Here is a 21,036-nt window from a genome sequence, read left to right on the forward strand (position 1 = left end):
CAGTGGAGCAAAGTGCCTGTCACGCTGCTGCTGCTGCTGCTGTGCCTGTGTGGGATGGTGGGAATGGGGCTGTGCTCTGGCTCCTCAGCTTCTGCATCCACAGGAACCCCATCCCCCTGTGTGCTCAGCCTGGCCATGGCTGGCTTCACCTTCCTGCTCTCCATCACCAGTGCCCTGGGGATATTTTCTGTCCCAGAGAGCTTCTGCCACCAGCTGGGCTGGTGGGGTGTCACAGCTGGGCTGAAGGTCCCCATCCTCTTGGCTGTCACTGCCACTGTCTCCTCTCTGACAGCTCTCAGTGCTGTCACAGCTCTGTGTGTCCTGCCCGTGTCCTGCTGGCCCTGCCACCGCTCCCAGTGCTTCCCAGTGCTCCTGTGTGCCCTGCCCTGGCTGCTCTCCTTCCTGCTCACTGCCACCCTCCATCTCTGCCCCTTGGTGCCCATGGCCTTGGTCCTGAGCTGCCTCTTCTCAGTGCTCACCCTGGGCTGTTCTGCTCTGGCCCTGCTGGCCAGGCTCCTGTGCTGCTCATGGAAACAGCTCCCAGGGAAGCTGCGTGCCCTGCTCCTGCTGCTCCTGTCATCTCCTTCCCCTTCTTCACTGCTGATTTGGGCACTGGCTCTTGCTGAGGGCATTTGACTTCTCTGTCTTTGCCCCCAGCACCTCTCTCCTACTCAGCTCTGCCAAGAGCAGTGCCTACCCTCTGATTTACTTCCTGGCTGGGAGCTGTGCAAAGGAATTCACCCCATCTGGTAGTGCTGCCTTGCAGAGGACTTTTGGGGATGTGCGAGAGCCAGGGCACAGGGACAACACAGTGGAACCATCATCAAGTGGAATCATTATAAAAGAGCGGCATCATAAAATAGAAGCATAAAATACCCTGACTTTGTAGGCATGCACAAGGATCATGGAGTTGAGCTCCTGGCCCTGCACAGCCATCCCAACAATCCCAGCCTGTGCCTGAGAGGAGCATTGTCCAAATGCTCCTTGAGCTCTGCCAGGCTGGTGCTGTGTGCAGCAGGGGAATTCCTGCCTGGGGTGGAAGCTGAATGACGTGAGGAATCCTCATGGAATGGTTTGGGTTGGAAGAACCATAGAGATCATCTCATTCCATCTCTCCTTCTGCCATGGGCAGGGACACACAGGAAAACTTTTGGTTTGAAATTTTTGCTCTTTTGAAAGGAAGCTCAGGTAGGGAGGGGCCTGGGTGTCACAGGAGACAAGGAAGGTGCTGAGAAGTAGAAAAAGTACATTGGAGGATCATGATCCTCCTGGACTTGTCTTGGGAGAAATCCCCTGGCTGAGTTGTTCTTCCCTGGACAAGAGGTTGCACCGTGGAAAGTTTCTGCTTTCCAATGGACAGGAAAAGAGGAAGCAGGGAGAGAAAAACCCTCTCAGATGGAAAAGTCTCTGTTTCTCTTATTTATAAAAATCTCTTTGTGTAAATGCTCCTTAGGTGTTTTACCTCATGTGTGTCTCCAAAGCCTGACTCACCACCCAAAGCTTTCACTTTCACTTCCCTTTCTAGAAGCAGTGGCACGTTGCTTTCCCATGGATTTAAGGCAGTGGGAAAAGGAGGGACAACTTCCCCCTGAGCAAGAGCTCTGGCTGCTGCCCAGGTCTCTCCCAGGAGGAATGAGGAGCTCTTGGCACTGCCAACATCATCCCAAGCCTTGCAGGCACGTGCCTTAGGAAGGGCTCTGGTATGAGACAGGTACCTGCCCTGCTCACAGACCAGCCAGAGGCTTTAGAATGGGATAAAAGAAGGAAATGAGCCATTTTGGACACTGTTTAACAGAGACAGGCTCTGCAATGAAGTCTGGATATTCTTTATTAGACAATTTCAGAAGCTGGGACTACCAGAGTGGAAAGAAACAAAAACCATGAATGCAAATCTGACTGAGGGGTGGTTCCAGAATGACAGAGATCAGGACAGGTTGGGCTGTGGCTGAAGCTGCTGTGCAGAGTGGCTGTGCAGCTCCTCCTGAGGGTGGCCAGGTTCAGGATGGAGGTGGTCCAGGGCTTCCTTGGGCACTGATGCTGGGGAACCAGAGGATGGATGGCCCCATTGTTCAGAAGAGCAGCACAACCCCCTCATCTCTGTGCAATTAAATGGTCCAAGCATCTGGTGATGGGAATTTCCATATTCCATGTGCTTTCTGCTACAGGCACAGGAGTTCAGTGGAGTTCACTATCAACCCTGCACTTTACTCTGAAGGATTTAATTCTGGAATTGAGGAATGTGACAAATTCCCACTGAAAGGATAAGGGAATGTTGCTGTCCCTCCCCAGCTCTGCAGCCCTACCTGGTGTCCCTTCCCATCAGCTGGGAATGCAGGGCTGGCTCTGCTGGACAGAAGGGGAAGGATGCTCCCTGTGATCCCAACCCCTCTCCTGCCATCGGGAGGCACCAGCCCCGCAGGGATTTGGGAAATCACTGCCAGCCCGTGCTGGGTGTGTCCCCAGGGATTAGGGTGTCCCATTCTTTGCAGGCAAGAGCTCCCTGGAAACACCATGGAACTCATCTGCTGAGCAAAGGAGATGGAGTTCATTCCCTGGGGCTGAGGCCATGAGGGCCATTCCATGGGGAATAGAACTGGGGAACAGCACTGAGCCCAGCTGCACTGCTTGGAGCCATGTGGGTGCAGGAGGGAGGAGGAAAGCCATGCTCCAGTGTGCTCCCTGCAGAGCATCCCACAAAAATCACCCAAGGCAATGCCCCTGCTCCCTTCTCCTGCAGGAATACAGCACCACGGGAATGGTGATCTTGTCACATGCATATGTTCTGAACAATCTCTTTGCCCAGGATTTTTCTCCTGGGAAATAGAGAAGCCTCCGAGAAAAAGGAAAAGAATTTAATCTCATTCACTTCTCCTGTGTTTTGCTCCTTTCAAATGTGTTTGGCAATTGTTTATCACACAGGTGATTTTTTCATTGGTTTCTGCTGTGAGTTGTTTTGAGGCAAGGGCCAACTTGGGCCAAGCTGTTTCGGGACTCTGAAGAGTCCTGAATTTTCATTATTAACTTTTCAGCATTCTGTAAGTATCCTTCCTGTATTCTTTAGAATTGTTTAGCTTAGTATTTTTTAATATAATATAGTATCATAAAATAATAAATTAGCCTCCTGAGAAGATGGAGTCAGATTCATCATTCCTTCCTTTTTCTGGGCACCCTGCAAACACAATATGATCCTGTGGATATTGATTAATCAGGAGGCTCAAGGAGACCTTCAGCCACTCTCCTGGGTTCATCAGCAGAGCAGTGGAAGGGATCAACACGCTCAGACCCCCGTGTCCATGGCAGGATCATTTCTGCGAGCTGCTTTTTCTTTCGGTTCTTCAAAGACCCTCTGGAGGGAGAGCCAGAGGGACCCCATGGAGAAGGGCCTCCAGTGCTGCCCTGCCAAGAAGTAGATGAAGGGTTTGATGCTGCTGTGGATGCAGGTGAGCAGGAAAACAACCTGAGAGGACACAACGATGTAACCGAGCTGCTGCAGGAAATTGCAGATGCTGAGGAGGAGAGGGAAGAGCACAATGACGAAGATAACGGTGTCACGCCTGTTGGGTTGCTGCTGCTGGGAGCCCCAATTGGCCTTAGTGAAATCCACTGTGGTGGAAATGACCACAGGTGCAGCAAAGAGGAGCAGCATGATGGCGTTCATGGAGATGAGAGCTGCCCGGCAGTGCTCCTGATCGTGTGACGGGCACAGCAATGTCACTGTGGGAATGACAGTGAAGAGAGCAAGGAAGGCCCAGGATTGGACACTTCCCACCAACCACCTCAGGTGCAGAGGAAGGTCCCAGTGGCAGCAGAGCTTCCAGAGCTTGTCCATATATACAATAGGTCTCCTAGTCATCAGCCATAACAGCGCCCAGTAGTGCGAGACCACTGACAGCTGGAAAAGGAAATTCAGGTACATCAGGGGCACTATAGGAGAGCAGGATATGTCCTCCACCAGGAAGAGGAGGGTGCAGGGGACTGTGAAGAGAAGGAAGAGGAAGTCGACAACAGCCATATCAAAGATGCCAGAGTTCTGCTTTTCAGGGTTAGGAACCAGATGACAGCCAGTTCCCAGCCAGCCCAGAGAGGCAGATGAGCAGTGTCACACTGTGTATGGCCACACTGGTGACATCTGTCTCACACAGATCATCTCCTTCAGTGGGTGAGGCAGGAGATGGGAACACAGTGCTCACCTCCATGGATGGACGCTGGGCAGGCAGTGGGATGTGGCCCTGGCTGTGGTCAGAGTGGATGGGCAGTCAGTGCTTGGAGAACCCAGGGATGGACCATGTGGCTCCTCAGCAGCTCCCTGCAGTGGGAAGGGTTCAATGGGGAGGAGTGAGCTGTGCAGGGGAGGAGGGCAGTGGAAATTTTGGGGTGGGAGGGTTGGGCTTGTGTGCAGAGGATTGATAAATAAGAGAGAATAAACATTTTAAACTCTCCTGAAGTTGCCTAAAGACAAGTGGCCAATAAGTGGCCAAAAAGATTAAAGGATGTAAGGATGTAGACCTAGGTGGATAAATGTGGCTGCAGCCAGTGCAGAAACAGATAAGGAGGTCCGCAGTATTTTTAGGGCAAGTTCTGTAACCAGAAGCAAGAGCACATGGCCAAATGGAAATGTTCAAGGCAAGGTCACCTTTAATATCACAGCACTCAGGGAATATGACCACCAGAGACCCCTCTGAATGATCCTACAGGAGTATCAAAGGACTCCCACTAGGACATGGATGCGTGGAAATGAGTTCTAGGAAAATGGTGTTTATGTACTAGATAAGAAAGATTTTAAATGTCTATGTGTGGTTATGATGGATAAAACCCCTGTTGTAAAGTCTCACTACACACAGATCAAAGAGAGATCCTTCTGTGTGTGCTGTGCAGGTAAGGAATTCCTGCTTTCAAATGCTTCCTATTTGCTAGGAAGTTTATTTCAGCTGATTTCAGTGTCAAGATACAGAAGGGAAGCTCAGGGCAGAGGAGGGGGGAGCTGGGGAGGGCACTGGGGTCACCGGGAGAGGGTGGCAGGAACAGAGCAGCTGCTGGAGGAGAGGAAGGTGGGGTAGGGAGGAAGGCAAACATTGCACTGACCTGTTCCCTGTGGGGCAGCAGCAGGCAAAGGGGTCTGTGCAGATCAGCGGCGCTCCCTGGTACCTCTTGCTCCTTTGGGATCCGTGTCCTAAAGCGGCTCCTGCCAGGTCAGGGACATGAAGGAGAAAGTGCCAAGATCACCAGGAGCTCCCCATTCCTGTCCTTTTGGCTCTCTCTGTGCCCTATCCTGCTGTTGTTTCCCAAAGACTTGGTGGTGTCGCCATGGGGTAGTAAGAATTTGCAACTTTGGCTGCATTAGAGCATTAGAGTTTCACTTCCATTGGTTTAATAGGATTTTTTGTTGGTTTTTTTTTAGAGGTAGTGAGTTTTGTCAATACCCCACTCGAAGAATAGAATGGTTGTCTTTTCATCCTGATTAGAAACACTCCTTCCCTGGACCATGTCCCATTCTCTGACTGCCTTCCCTCTCCTGACGGGTTTCTGCCATTTCTCATTTTTCTTCCATGAAGGGCCATGCTCCCTCCAGAAGCAGAGGGATTCTGGTGGTTCTGGTGGCACCGGAATGGTGCCAGTGCTGCCAGTGCTGGTGAAGCATCAGGCTGCTTCTCAGAAACAACTCCCTTGCTGGTAAGAGGTCTGGGATCATTACCAAAACCTGCCCTGGGCCCAAGGTAACAGAGCTGAGCCAAGAATTCCCATTTTTTTCATTCAAATGCAGGCTCACACTGCCCAAGGGAAGGGCAACAAACAGTTGCTTTGTGTTAATTTGGCACAGCCTGGTTTTTTGGTGGCAGGGAAAAGCCACAGAAAGGGGCTCCTGTGAGAAGCTGCTGGAAGCTTCCACCATGTCCGACAGAGCCAATTTCTGACAGCTCTGATGATGGACATGCTGCTGGCCCGATTAGAGAGGTTGGTGACGCCTCCAGGATGACATATTCAAGAAGAAAATCAAAGCAGCACACACACAGTTTTTCCCAGGGATGGCCAGTCATGCTGCTGGGGCCATCCTGCTGCGGCCGCTGCCTCCTGTGGCAAGCCTTGCCTGCCTGGCCACCCCTGGCCAGCCGTGCTCTGGGCAGCAGGGCAGGGGTGGCAGTGGCAGCTACTCCTTCTCAGCACCCCACACGAAGACAGGCGTTAATTTGTGCCAGTGCCCGCGGCAGCTGCCCCTGCCTGTGTAGGGGCGGGATGCTGTGGCTGGTAGTGAAAACATGGTGAAAGATTTCCCAGTGTGGATCCTGGAAAGGACCAACCTCTCGGCACTGCAGAATATAGGAAGAATCTTTGAACTGATAGAAGCTGTGGGCAATGGTACCTAAGGGCAGCAGTTTTTCTTCTAGACAGAGAAGAGAGGGAGATGAGGACATGTGAGGGAAGGCAACATGGCGGCACCAAGGTCAAGGCTCCCTGAAGCCTTCCCTTCTCCAGGCTGAACACCCCAGCTCAGAGACCTCAGAGAAGCCTCAGGGAGGGGGTGATGCCACGAGGAGACAACGGTGACACACACAGGTGTGACCCTGCTCCTGGAAGGGGGTGGCTGTGCTGAGGAGCACGGACTGCATCTGCCCTTGGAGCTGCACCATCCCAGCCCGCTGAGGGAGAGGCCAAAGCCAGGGCAGAGGAAGAATTTCTGAAGGCACAAAACCACCAGCAAGGAAATCAGTAAAATCCAGTGAAATCAATAAAAATTTTAATAATAAGCAAAGGCACACCAAAGTGCTATCGCTGTGTGTGGGTTTGTGTGTCTGTTCAAGGGTGTGTGACAAAAAACCACAGGGTAAGGATAAAAAGGAAGGAAAGAATAAAAAGGAAAAGGGTCTAAAAGATTTAGAGCAATCAAACTTAACAGTGCTTCAGATACAGCTTAAAGTTAGACATTCAACAGAGGAATGTGCCTAAACAGCATTTAACCTGCGTCTTTTAGTTCCATCCAGGCTTGACTCGCTCAGATGTCTCAGGCCAGATGTCCCACACCAGAGAGAACGGCATTCCTGCCACATTGGCCATGGCCGATGCACACGTGTGTGCACACAGACAGACAGGCAGACAGACAGACAGACAGACAGACAGGCAGACAGAGTCAGTGCAAGGTACCTGTGAGAATTCCCCTGGCAGGCAGTGCAGTGCTCCCTGCGGATCCCTTTGCATCTCCTCCCTGTGCCAAGGCTGGGCCTCGAGCCCTGGGGGATGGGCCCAGGAGCCGTCGGCGTTCGGGGATCAGCCCAGGGCAGCAGCCGGGAGAGATCCCAGCCCGGAGAGGCCCCAGTGCCAGGGAGCTCCTGCTCAGCGCTGCTGGGCCCAGGAGAGCTCCAAGGTCTCCTCTGGGCGCTGCTCACAGGGCCCCAGGGATGGCGGCACTCACAGCAATGTCCCACCCTGGCCACACCTGGGGCCGGCAGCTTCCCGTGACGGCGGGAGGGCAGGGATGCTGGGGCATTCAGGGGAGCAAAACCATTCCCAAGGCTGTGGATGAAACCCCAGGAGGTCGTTGGACAGCAGCAGCTCCTGGGAGCAGAGGGTGTTTCTGATCAGCGCCACAGGAGCTGAGCCCAGGGGCTGCTCCTCAAGGCTGAGGCCTCACAAGCACGGATCCGAGCCCAGAGCGGCCTGGAAAGGGGCTGGGGATGCACCAGCACAGGGATCAGGAGACTCAAGGAATCTCTCAGCCACTGTCCCAGGGTCCTTCAGCAGTGCAGTGGAAGGGATCAACAGGCTCAGACCCCTGTGTCCACAGAGGGATCATTTCTGCGGGCAGTGTTTTCTTCTGGCTTCTCAAAGACCTTCTTGATCGCATCCCTTAGGGACTGAACGGAGGAGTGCTTCCTGCAGCTCTCCATGGAGCAGTGTGTCCAGCAGCTCCTCATGGAGCAGTCTCTCTTCCAGCTCCCCACCAAGAAGTAGGTGAAGGGTTTGATGCTGCTGGTGATGCAGGTGAGCAGGAAAAGCGCCTGGGAGGGCACAGCCGTGTAACCGAGCTGCTGCAGCAGAGACCAGAGACTGAGGGGCAGACTGAAGAGCACAATGAGGAAGATAACAATGTCGACCCTCCTGTTGTGCTGCTGCTGGGAGCCAGGCTTGAAATGAATGAAGAGGATTGTGCTGGAAATGAGCATGGGTGCAGCAAAGAGGAAGAGGTTGAGGGCGTACATGGAGGTGAGAACCACCTGGCATTGCTCCTGCTCGAGTGACTGGCACAGGGAAGTCACCATGGGATTGACGGCGATGACAATGAAGAGGAAGGCCCAGAATAGGACACTCATCACCACCCACAGCAGGCGCTCAGGCAATTGGCAACCACAGAAAAAGGGGCAGAGGATGGACCTGCACCTCTCGATGCTGATGAATGTCAGGCGGTACAGCCCCATGTTAAAGGCGAACAGCGACAGCTGGAAAAGCAAGCTCAAATACATTTGGGGCATTATAGCAGAGCAGGACAGTTCCTCCACAAGGAAGAGCAGGGTAGAGGGGACTATGATGATGAGGAAGAGGAAGTCAGTGATGGTCTGGTTGAAGATGAAGTCGGTGACGGCATCAATGTGGAGGAGCCAGAGGACAGCCCCGTTCCCAGCCAGCCCACAGAGGCCGATGAGCAGCGTCACAAATTCCATGGCCACATTGGAGACATTGATCTCACACTGACCTGCTCCGTCAGCTGGTGAGGTGAAAAGAGGGGACGCAGTGCTCACCTCCATGGATGGACGCTGGGCAGGCAGTGGGATGTGGCCCTGGCTGTGGTCAGAGTGGATGGGCAGTCAGTGCTTGGAGAATCCAGGGATGGACCATGTGGCTCCTCAGCAGCTCCCTGCAGTGGGAAGGATTCAGTGGGGAGGAGTGAGATGTGAAGGGGAGGAGGGCAGTGGAAATGGTGGGGTGGGAGGGTTTGGCTGGTGTGCAGGGGATTGATAAATAAGAGAGTATAAATGTTTTCAATTCCCCTGAATTTGCTTAAAGTCTGACTGGGCAGAGAGATAAATGGCTGTGAGAGATAAAGACGTGGACACAGGATATATGTTTCTGGTACAAGTGGGGAAAGAGATAAGGAGGCAAAGAGTATTTTTGGGGCAAGTTCTGTAGCAAGAAACAAAAGCACATGGCCAAAGGAAAAGCTCAAGGCAAGGTCATCTTTATTATCACAGCACTCAGTGAATATGAAGACCAGAAGCTCTTCTCAGTGAACCTCCAGGGCCATCAAAGGACTCCCAGTAGGAAGTGGATGCATGGAAATGCGTTCTAGGAAAATGGTGTTTATGTACTAGATAAGAAAAACCTTTTAATATATGGTTATAATGTATAGAAACACTGTTGTCGAGTCTCACAAGGCACGCAGAAATAAGGAGAGATCTTTCTGTGTGTCCTGATGCCTAATACTTCCATTGGTAACATCATTAGTGAGTGTTAGAACTTTATTCAGTCTGATTTTGGTATCACTCCTCATCGATCCTATCCCGTGCCATGCCATGCCATGCCATGCCATGCCATGCCATGCCATGCCATGCCATGCCATGCCATGCCATGCCATGCCATGCCATGCCATCCCATGCCATGCCATCCCATCCCATCCCATCCCGATGTTTCCCAGTCCCTGGCCACTCCCTGGCTCAGGTGTGGCCTGTTGGGCTCTGCTGGTGTCCAGTGGAGATTTGGGGTTGGTGGCACCCAGAGCCCTCCTGCCCCCTCCAGCCCCTCTCTGCCTGATGCCTTGGGCTGGCTCCCTAGAGCAGAGGCCAGACAAGGTGGAGAGAATAAAAGGAGGCATTGAGGAAAGGCCTTCAAAAGGTTCACCCTGGGCACTCAAAGCCTCTGAGAGGGGCTACACCCAAAATGGACAATGGTCATGAGTGGTTCAGACAGATTTAGGTTTGGTCCATTCACAAATCAGGGGTTAATCCTCCAATGACAGCTCCAGGTAATGAAGTCACTTAGCCCCAGTTTGCCCTCCCCCAATTCCCTTTTGTCTGTACTTCTCTGGGCCTGAGGCAGTAGAGTGTCCTTGAATTGCAGGCCTGGAGGGATTGTTTTGTGTGACCAAAATGTGAGGACAGTTAACTCACACTTTCCATGGAGTTTAGAGTTATGCACTAATGCAGTACAGGATGTGAAAAATAGCAAGGCTAAAATCCTAAGGCATCATGCCCCCCTCTGACATCCTCTAGAAATTCCCCCCAGGCTGCCTTCCCCTCCAGACATCCCCGCTCCTCTCCTGCCCCACTCAGGCCCCCCAGCAGTGTTTCTGCTCCTCCTGGCCATTCCATGCTTCTCCAGCCCAATGGACACCAGTGGAGCCATCCCTCAGTGGCCTCTTGCTTGTGTCCAAAGGAGGCTGGGGGTCTGGAGACCAGGAGTGAAGCTGGGGAGGGGCATCTCCAAGGGAAACAGTGCCCCAAAGCCTTCCGGGGCAGCCTGGGGTGAGCAGCCCGTGGGGAGGGACTGGAGCCTCAGGCACGGGGCTGGGAGGGATGGGAAGGACGGGAGGTGGGTGGGCTGCATGGGGAGTGGGGTGGGAGGGTGGGGTGGGAGGGGTGGGACATGATGGAGCTGCTGGGAAGGTGTGGGATGTGGTGGGGCTGGAGAGAAGGTGTTGGATGTGGTGGGGCTGGAGAGAAGGTGTGGGATGTGCTGGGGCTGGAGAGAAGGTGTGGGATGTGGTGGGGCTGGAGAGAAGGTGTGGGATGTGGTGGAGCTGGAGAGAAGGTGTGGGATGTGGTGGGGCTGGTGATCTCAGGGAAGCCCCAGGAGGGGGGAGATGCCTCATGGAGCCCCTGGTGACAAACACAGGTGTCACCCTGCTCCTGAAAGTGGTGGCTGTGCTGAGGAACACGGCCTCCTCCTCTCCTTGCTGCTGCACCACCTGAGCCTGCTGAGGGAGCAGCTGAAGGCAGTGGAGAGGAAGAATTTCTGAAGGCAGAGAGACCTTTGCACCTGGCTCACAGCATTAAAAATTAAATATCTCTGGGGAGATCTCTGCTGTGACACTGACAGAGCACTCGGGGTGGGGAATGCTGAGCCCCTGGGCCATCCTGTCCGTGCCAGCCCAGCTCTGGCACTGGGGATCATGGCTGCTCCAGGGAGCACAAGCCATGGGTGTGTGCCCTCAGACACCAAGTCGTTTAGGTCTAACAGCAAAAGCCTGTTAAAATAGTAACAAATTTGAGTCAAAATTATGAGCCTATTGGAAATTTATTTTTTTATAGATATGTCCAAAGAAACAACAATTTTCAGGCATTGTTATACGGTATAATATCTAAGATTTTTAAATAGATACTCCCCAAAGGGCTCCCAATTTCTTACGTCATTATATCGGTGTTTTGTTTGTTTTAATACCTACCAGGATATGCCGTCTCTCTGTGTTTAATGGATAATGCGGGTTTTTTTTGCCCAAGTAAACAGTGTTTTACTGGCAGTGCTTCAATGCTGGTGAAGAACCTCCTCACCCTGTCTCCCTGCACTGTTTGTGGGTAGAAGGGAGGGTCTGGGGGAAAAAAAAGGTGTTTCAAAGTTTTATATTACTTCTCATTATCGTCCTCCACCTCTGTTTCTAATAAATTTACTTCATACCAGTCAATTTCAATCTGTTTTTTTACTCTTGGAGTGTTTTTTTCTCCCAGTCCTCATCTCAACTCATGAGCCCTTTGTTAATTTTTGTTTCCCTCTCCCCTGCCCAGCTGAGAGCAGGAGAAGCTGATCGAACGGCTTCCGGGGGTGCCTGGCCTTTGGCCAGTGCCAAACCACGACAGGCTTGCAGCAGGTTATCAGCATCTGAGCCCACATTTCTTACTGACAGTGCCCCTGATGGTGCAATAAAAGAGTTTGGAGACCAGATGTTGGGGTGGTGTGGTTCCTCTTCCAGCCCTTCCTCACAGCTCATCCTCCCCCTCCTCCTCAGTCTTGGGAATACTTGTGGTTGTTTTTTCCTGATCTCAACCCTTTGCAAGCACGGACACCTTCACTGGGCCTGGAAAGGGGCTGGGAATGCACCATCACAGGGAGGGGACCCTGTGGGTATTTATGGATCAGACAGCCCAAGGAATCTCTCAGCCACTGTCCCAGGGTCCTTCAGCAGTGCAGTGGAAGGGATCAACAGGCTCAGGACTCTCTGTCCATGGCAGGATCGTTGCTGTGGGCAGTGTTTTCTTCTGGCTCCTCAAAGACCCTCTGGAGGGAGAGCCGCAGGGACTCCACAGAGCAGGGCCTCCAGCACCTCCCCACCAAGAAGCAAATGATGGGGTTGATGGTGCTGTGGATGCAGGCGAGCAGGAAAGCCACCTGGGAGGGCACAGTGGCGTAACCAAACTGCTGCAGTAAGTTCCAGAGGCTGCGGGGCAGAGTGAAGAGCACGATGAGGCAGATAACAATGTCGAGCTTCTTGGGCTGCTGCTTCTGGGAGCCAGGCTTGAAATGAGTGAAGAGGATTGTGCTGGAAATGAGCATGAAGGGAGCACAGAGGAGGAGGTTGAAGGTGTATATGGAGATGAGACACTCCCAGCAGTACTCAGATAGCTGGAACATGCACAGAGAAATCATGGTGGCAAAGATAGTGAGGAGAATGATGAAGACGACCCTGAGCAGGGCATGCATCTCCTTCAACAGCTGCTGGGGATGGTGGCAGCAGTGCCAGAGCGGGCAGTGGATGGACCTGCACCTCTGGATGCTGATGAATGTCAGTGTGTACAGCCACAAGCTGTAGGACACCTGTGACACCCTGAAAAGCAACCACACATACCACAAGGGCATGATGATGGAGCAGGACACATCCTCCAGCAGGAAGAGCAGAGTGGAGGGGACCAGAAAGAGGAGGAAGAGGAAGTCCAAAAGAGTCGGCATGAGGATGTAAAGAATGGTGCTGTTCCTGTACAAACTGCAGGAGCCAAGGAGGCAGAGCACAGCCCCGTTCCCAGCCAGCCCACAGAGGCAGATGAGCAGGGTCACACTGTGTATGGCCACGCTGGTGACATCTGCCTCACAGAGATTGTCTCCTTCAGTGGGTGAGGCCAGAGGTTGTGACATGGTGCTCAGCTCCTGGCTGTGGTCAGAGTGGATGGGCAGTCAGTGCTTGGAGAATCCAGGGATGGACCATGCGGCTCCTCATCAGCTCCCTGCAGTGGGAAGGATTCAGTGGGGAGGAGTGAGATGTGCAGGGGAGGAGTGCAGGAGAAATTGTGGGGTGGCAGAGGGAGGCCGTGTGCTTGGAGTGTTCAGCAGGAGATGCAGAAGGGAAGAGTGCAGGGCAGAGGAGGGAAGATATGGGGAGGGCACTGGGGTCACCGGGAGAGGGTGGCAGGAACAGAGCAGCTCCTGGAGGAGAGGAAGGTGGGGTAGGGAGGAAGGAAAACATTGCACTGACCTGTTCCCTGTGGGGCAGCAGCAGGCAAAGGGGTCTGTGCAGATCAGCGGCGCTCCCTGGTACCTCTTGCTCCTTTGGGATCCGTGTCCTAAAGCGGCTCCTGCCAGGTCAGGGACATGAAGGAGAAAGTGCCCAGGTCACCAGGAGCTCCCCATTCCTGTCCTGCTGGCTCCTCTCTGTGCCCTGTCCTGGTATTGTTTCCCAAGGCTTGGTGGAGTTGCGGCAGAGTAGGAAATTGCATCTTTGGCTAAGTCAGAATTTCACTTCCTCTGAGTTCTTTGTCTTGATTTTTTTCTCCTGCCATAGAGGAAGTGGATCGACATGCAGATTTCTTTGAATGGCTCCTCCTTTCCTCCTGATTAGAAACACTCTTCCAAATGGATCATTCTCCAAATACTTTCGCTCTCTCAGCAGGATTCTGCCATTCCTCATTTATCTGCCCTGAGGGGTCTCTGTCCCTCCAGCTGCTCTTGGGGCTGGTGGCACTTGAATGCTGGCAGTGCTGAAGTGCTCACAGCACTGTGCAAGCATCTGGGTGCTTCTCAGAAACAACTCCCATTCTGGGAAGAGGCCCGGGATCATTGCCAAAATTTTCCCTGGCCCCAAGAAAGTAACCTGAGCTGAGAATCCCTATTTCTGTCATTCCACTGCAGGCTCACACAGCCTAAGGAAAGGACAGCACTCAGTTGCTTGCAGCCAGGTCATCAGCACTTGGAGCCCACCCTAATTACTGCCAATCACGTTAATGATGCAATGAAAGCTATCAGGGACCAAGTTTTAGGATGCTGTGATCCCCTTTCCAGCCCTTCATTAGGGCTCATCCTCCTTCTCCTCGGACTTTGGAGCTCTTGTGTTTGTTTTTACCTGACCCCAGCCCTCTGGGCAACCTGTGCCAGGGCCTCACCACCCTCACAGGGAAGGATTTCTTCCCAATATCCAATCTGACCCTGCCCTCTGTCAGTGGGAAGCCATTCCCCCTTGTCCTGTCACTCCATGCCCTCATCCAAAGTCCCTCTCCAACTCTTCTGGAGCCCCATCAGCTCCCGGATTATCGCCGGCCGGGGGTTTATATACAAATCACAAACGGGACAGGACTGCTGTGGAACGTGCCTTGAGCTGTTTTATTTTTCAGCATCAGTCTCATTGCACAGTTCGGACAATGGGAAGATGCCAGCAGCTCACATCCCAGGCAGCAGGCCAAGAACTTAATGCTACAACTTACTTTATAAGCTTTTTGACCAATCTCACAAATCAGAAGCACATTGACAGTGGTTCTATCCAGCCACTATAAGCACACCTACCTTTGGTTAAAACAATGCCTGCTGATTTGGAATACAATTCCTGCTTGTAATCCTTAAAACACAACACACAGCTCCATTATTAGGCTCCAAACTTCCTAATATCTTGCTAGATAAACTTTTCTACAGCTTAGGAAGTTATTCTAGACAAGCATTATTACACAGACCATTGTTCTATTTGTCCTTGCTTTTCTACTTTTTAAATAATTTTTCGGCTGACCTACTTCATGTCTACTGCTTGGCTCCAATCACAGTTCTGTTGTCTCCCAGGCCTGCCTTTTGCAGCTATACCGAAACCATCTGATTTTGTGGATTCCCACACTGGATCATGAAGTTTTTGCCTTTGAGAGGATTGGGGTGGTGAGGGAATGTGAGATTCCATAGCTGGGGACACAAACACGGTGTCAGCAGGGAAGAGAGGTGACAGTTCTGGTCCCAGGGCCAGCAGTTTCCAGGAGGAGCATCCCAGATCCCTGAGGCACATGTCAGGCTGGGAATTAATCATCTCACCTCACCTTTCTAGGAATTGCTTGGAATTCACTATAGGCTGCTGTCTGAATCCTGAGGGAGTGTAGAAGATGACTCAGAGGAAACCTGCAACTTTCTAGGGTTTAAGCCAAGAGAGCAGCACTGATTTGCCTCTTCTCAGAAGAGATGACATTGCTGAAATCCCAAATCATCCCTCTGCTGTGTGCCTGTGCTCCAGCTCACGCACAGAATTTATTATTGCATGAATCCTCTTGGAAACTGCGCTCTGAGGGTGAAGTACCACGGAAATTGTGGTATAGAAGTGGCTAAACCAGATTTGAACCAGAAATCAAAGTTTACCAGCACATTTGTAGTGCAGGGTCCTAAGGATCCAGGCACAGGAAAGAGAGGGGGCAAGTTCAGGCAGTTCAAAAGACAAGATTTTGGGATTGGAGTTGCTTTAAACATGAAGGAAGAGGCTGAGATGGAGACCAAGTGCCTTGGCCACAGGTGTGGTTGCTGAGGCTCTCTCCTGTTGCTCATTTGCTGGGCAGAGTGCAGAGCAGATGAGGAGCAGAGCCCTGCTCCCGTGGCAGGCTCTGGAGCAGCTGCCTGTGTGTGAGAGCCCTGGAGAACACGAGGCAGCACGGAGAGCAGGGGCTGTGGCAGGAGCTGGGACAGAGCCCGCGCCGGGCGCTGCTGGGGCTCAGCCGCCCTTGGGCTGCGCTCCCCTTTCCCAAGGGACCATTGCAGGGAGCCTCCTGAAGATCCCGGCCAGGGACAGCAGCTGGAGGGTGGAGGTGAGGGGAGTGCACTGCGGGGAAGTTCTCCAGGCTGCCAGAGGAAACGAGGTCAGACTCTTCTCTTCCACCTTAATCAGGGCCCCCTCTTTGGGTGGAACCTGGGTATGGATTGTGGGGGCAGAACTGAGGTCTGTAGGGAATAAAAAGCCATAAATAGTGTGGGAAAAGGGAGGGAATTTGAAATGGGTGTCCTGCTGAAGGCATCCAGCAGCTCAGTGATATCAGCTGACACCTGAGAGTCCAGCTCAGATCCATCCCAAAGCCATTTGCTCTCTGATATCTCCATGGGCAATCCTCTCCTTCTCCAATTGTTTTCCTGCTCCAGCTCTGTCCTGCCCACAGCCAGGAAGGAGGTATCTCCTGGCTTTTGTGCCAGGCACAGCAGGCCGAGATCCCACATCCTACCTGCCCTCTGTCCTGTCCCTCAGCCCTGCCTGTGCTGCTCCACATGGAAGCTGTGGCTGGGAAAAGATGGGAAAAGCCACGTTTGGGGGACAGCAGCGTTGCTGTGGTGTCTCTGTTGGTCACCCCTCCAGCTGTGTGAGGGGAGCAGAAGCAGCAGAGGTGTCACCAGGAGCACTTTGTGCCCTGCCACGGAGGGAGCCAGCCCTGCCTGCTGGAGCCAGCCCGGTGGGAAGGCATCCAAGGGGAGCTGGGATGAGGAGAGCCAGGACAGCTGGAGCCAGTGTGCAACAGGCAGTGGAGCAAAGTGCCTGTCACGCTGCTGCTGCTGCAGTGCCTGTGTGGGATGGTGGGAATGGGGCTGTGCTCTGGCTCCTCAGCTTCTGCATCCACAGGAACCCCATCCCCCTGTGTGCTCAGCCTGGCCATGGCTGGCTTCACCTTCCTGCTCTCCATCACCCGTGCCCTGGGGATATTTTCTGTCCCAGAGAGCTTCTGCCACCAGCTGGGCTGGTGGGGTGTCACAGCTGGGCTGAAGGTCCCCATCCTCTTGGCTGTCACTGCCACTGTCTCCTCTCTGACAGCCCTCAGTGCTGTCACAGCTCTGTGTGTCCTGCCCGTGTCCTGCTGGCCCTGCCACCGCTCCCAGTGCTTCCCAGTGCTCCTGTGTGCCCTGCCCTGGCTGCTCTCCTTCCTGCTCACTGCCACCCTCCATCTCTGCCCCTTGGTGCCCATGGCCTTGGTCCTGAGCTGCCTCTTCTCAGTGCTCACCCTGGGCTGTTCTGCTCTGGCCCTGCTGGCCAGGCTCCTGTGCTGCTCATGGAAACAGCTCCCAGGGAAGCTGCGTGCCCTGCTCCTGCTGCTCCTGTCATCTCCTTCCCCTTCTTCACTGCTGATTTTGGGCACTGGCTCTTGCTGAGGGCGTTTGACTTCTCTGTCTTTGCCTCCAGCACCTCTCTCCTGCTCAGCTTTGCCAAGAGCAGTGCCCACCCTCTGATTTACTTCCTGGCTGGGAGCTGTGCAAAGGAATTCACCCCCTCTGGTAGTGCTGCCTTGCAGAGGGCTTTTGAGGCTCATGTGCCAGAGCCAGGGAATAGGGACAACACAGTGGAACCATCATCAGGTGGAGTAATCATGAAACAGAGTCATCACAATATAGAACAATAACATATCCAGAGTTGGAAGTGACCTACAAGGATCATGCAGTTGAGCTTCTGGCCCTGCACAGCCATCCCAACAATCCCAGCCTGTGCCTGAGAGGAGCATTGTCCAAATGCTCCCTGAGCTCTGTCAGGCTGGTGCTGTGTGCAGCAGGGGAACTCCTGCCTGGGGTGGTAGTGGCTGACATAAGGAATCCTCATGGAATGGTTTGGGTTTTGTCCTGGTTTAGGGAAAATTTGGGAGGAAGACTCTGAACTGGCTTCCTGTAGAAAACAAATTCAAGCAGCGCCCTCTCAGCTGGTTCTGGAAAAGGTTTCCTTACAGAAAAGTGGAAAAAACTGTTTATTTAACAAGGAAAGTATTCACAAGCATAAAAAATGAAAACAATATTAAACAATAAAATATCTTGATGTTCTGAAGAGTGGGAAATTCAGAAAGTCCTTGTTGTGCAATGTAGTTTGGCTCACTCACTCTCTTATCCGTCCCTCCAGTGCTGGAAAATGCCGTGTCCCAGGCCCCGGTGGGCCACAGGTGTGAGCTCCCGGTGCTCTTCCTGGTTTTCAGTCCAGAGCAGGTTTGAACAGTTCCAAGAAAAAGGAAAACCACAGTGCAGGGAACTCCTCTGCCTCAGCTAGCTAAAAGAACCTAAAAGCCAAGGAGAGCTCTCTGTGGCATGTCTGTGCTGCAGGCAGCACGGTCTGGGAGCAGGAATGTGGAGGAGTGAGCGCAGCTTCAGAAAACAAACTGCTGCAGCTTCTCTCCCCCTCTTTGCTCAGAACCAGTCTTAAATGTGCAGAACCTTTTTCTGGGCTAAACAGATGAACGGGGATACAATTCAGCATCATAAAATCACCCCAGGAAAGGTTGGAAGGAGCGGTAGAGATCATCTCATTCCATCCCTCCGTCTTTCATGGGCTGGGACAGCCTGGAAACCTTTGGCTTTGAAGTCTTTGCTCTTCTGAAAGGAAGCTCAGGTAGGGAGTGGCCTGGGTGACCCAGGAGACAAGGAAGGTGCTGGGAAGCAGAAAAAGAACATGGAAGGATAATGATCCTTCTGCACTTGCCTTGGGAGGGGGGCCCTGGCTGAGTTGTTCTTCCCTGGACAAGAGGTTGTACCTTGGAAAGTTTTGTCTTTCCAATGGACAGGAAATGGGAGTCACAGAGAGAAAAACCCTCTCAGATGTCCAAGTATCTCTTTTCTGTTCATTATTAACAACACTGTTAATAAATGCTCCTTAGGTGTTTTACCTCATGTGTGTCTCCAAAGCCTGACTCACCACCCATGGCTTTCACACTCACTTCCCTTTCCAGAAGCAGTGGCAGGTTGCTTTCCCCTGGATTTAAGGCAGTGGGAAAAGGAGGGACAACTTCCCGCTGAGCAAGAGCTGTGGCTGCTGCCCAGGTCTCTCCCAGGAGGAATGAGGAGCTCTTGGCACTGCCAGCATCATCCCAAGCCTTGCAGGCACGTGCCTTAGGAAGGGCTCTGGTATGAGACAGGTACCTGCCCTGCTCACAGACCAGCCAGAGGCTTTAGAATGGGATAAAAGAAGGAAATGAGCCATTTTGGACACTGTTTAACAGAGACAGGCTCTGCAGTGAAACCTGGATGTTTATTCAATAAATTCAGAAGCTAGGACTACCAGAGTGAAAAGAAACAAAAACCATGAATCCAAATCTGACTGAGGGGTGGTTCCAGAATGACAGAGATCAGGACAGGCTGGGCTGTGGCTGAAGCTGCTGTGCAGAGTGGCTGTGCAGCTCCTCCTGAGGGTGGCCAGGTTCAGGATGGAGGTGGTCCAGGGCTTCCTTGGACACTGATGCTGGGGAACCAGAGGATGGGTGGCCCCATTGTGCAGGAGAGCAGCACAGCCCCCTCATGTCTGTGCAATTAAATGGTCCAAGCATCTGGTGATGGGAATTTCCATATTCCATGTGCTTTCTGCTATAGGCACAAAGGATCAGTGGAGATCACTATCGACCCTGCACTTTACTCAGAAGGATTTAATTCTGGGATTCAAGAATGTGACAAATTCGAACTGAAAGGATAAGGGAATGTTTCTGTCCCTCCCCAGCTCTGCAGCCCTACCTGGTGTCCCTTCCCATCAGCTGGGAATGCAGGGCTGGCTCTGCTGGACAGAAGGGGAAGGATGCTCCCTGTGATCCCAACCCCTCTCCTGCCATTGGGAGGCACCAGCCCCGCAGGGATTTGGGAAATCACTGCCAGCCTGTGCTGGGTGTGTCCCCAGGGATTAGGGTGTCCCATTCTTTGCAGGCAAGAGCAAAGGAGATGGAGTTCATTCCCTGGGGCTGAGGCCATGAGGGCCATTCCATGGGGAATAGAGCTGGGGAACAGCACTGAGCCCAGCTGCACTGCTGGGAGCCATGTGGATGCAGGAGGAGGAGGAAAGCCATGCTCCAGTGTGCTCCCTACAGAGCATGCCACAAAAATCACCCAAGGCAATGCCCCTGCTCCCTTCTCCTGCAGGAATACAGCACCACAGGCACGGTGATCCTGTGGATATTGATCATTCAGGAGGCTCAAGGAAACCTTCTGCCAGTTTCCAGGGCTCCTTCACCAGAGCAGTGGAAGGGATCAACAAGCTCAGACCCCTGTGTCCATGGCAGGATCATCTCCTTTGGCAGTGTTTTCTCTTGGCTCCTCAAAGACCCTCTGGAGGGAGAGCTGGAGGGACTGCACAGAGCAGGGCCTGCAGCACCTCCCCACCAAGAAGTAGATGAAGGGTTTGATGCTGCTGTGGATGCAGGTGATCAGGAAAACAACCTGTGAGGACACAGCGATGTAACCGAGCTGCTGCAGGAAATTGCAGATAGTGAGGAGGAGAGTGAAGAGCACAATGAGGACAATAACGTCGTGCCTTTGGGGTTGTTTCTGCTGGGAGCCACTCTTGGCATTAAGGAAATCCACTCTGCTGGAAATGAGTAGGGATGCCACAAAGCGGAGGAGGATGATGATGTACATGGAGATGAGAGCTGCCCGGCAGTGCTCCTGATGGTGCGATGGGCACAGGAATGTCACTGCAGGAATGACAGTGAAGAGAGCCAAGAAAGTCCAATATTGGACAGTGTCCACAGCCCACAACAGACGCAGAGGAAGGTCCCAGCAGCAGCAGAGGTTCCAGAGCTTGTCCACAAACCACACGTTGCTGCTGCGCATGAGCCGGAAGAGCACCCAGGAGCAGGAGACCACTGAGAGCTGGATAAGGAAATTCATGTACATCGAGGGCATGACAGGATAGCAGGACACGTCCTCCACCAGGATGAGGAGGGCAGAGGGGACCGCAAAGAGGAGGAAAAGGAAGTCAATGAAAGCCAGGTCAAAGATGACAACGTCCCTGCTTTTCAGGCTGAGGAGGCCAAGCACAGCCCCGTTCCCAGCCAGCTCACAGAGGCAGATGAGCAGTGTCACACTGGGTATGGCCACATCGGTGACATCTGGCTCACACAGATCATCTCCTTCAGTGGGTGAGTCAGGACGTGGGGACACGGTGCTCACCTCCAT

At 52.9% G+C, this 21,036-nt stretch overlaps 3 protein-coding genes across 3 annotated transcripts; all 3 read right to left on the reverse strand.

Moving 5' to 3' along the window:
* Positions 1–3,277: 3,277 nt before the first annotated feature.
* On the reverse strand, positions 3,278–4,196 carry LOC311155174 (mas-related G-protein coupled receptor member H-like; the record flags this gene model as incomplete). The annotated part of the gene is given in 3 exon segments (XM_084208105.1): positions 3,278–4,032; positions 4,035–4,064; positions 4,067–4,196. Coding segments are annotated over 3 exon segments (915 nt in total).
* A 3,561-nt stretch (positions 4,197–7,757) lies between these two features.
* Positions 7,758–8,735, reverse strand: LOC311155167 (mas-related G-protein coupled receptor member D-like; the record flags this gene model as incomplete). The annotated part of the gene is made up of 1 exon (XM_084208098.1): positions 7,758–8,735. One exon carries the CDS (start codon positions 8,733–8,735, stop codon positions 7,758–7,760), a length of 978 nt encoding a protein of 325 aa, XP_084064224.1.
* Positions 8,736–11,310: 2,575 nt separating this feature from the next.
* On the reverse strand, positions 11,311–21,036 carry LOC311155183 (uncharacterized protein; the record flags this gene model as incomplete). The annotated part of the gene is made up of 2 exons (XM_084208114.1): positions 11,311–12,306; positions 20,299–21,036. The coding sequence occupies 2 exons, from the start codon at positions 21,034–21,036 to the stop codon at positions 12,127–12,129; spliced, it is 918 nt and encodes a 305-aa protein (XP_084064240.1). The 3' UTR covers positions 11,311–12,126.

Source organism: Fringilla coelebs (assembly GCF_963513975.1).
Source record: "Fringilla coelebs genome assembly, chromosome: 6".
NCBI classification, from domain to species: domain Eukaryota; kingdom Metazoa; phylum Chordata; class Aves; order Passeriformes; family Fringillidae; genus Fringilla; species Fringilla coelebs.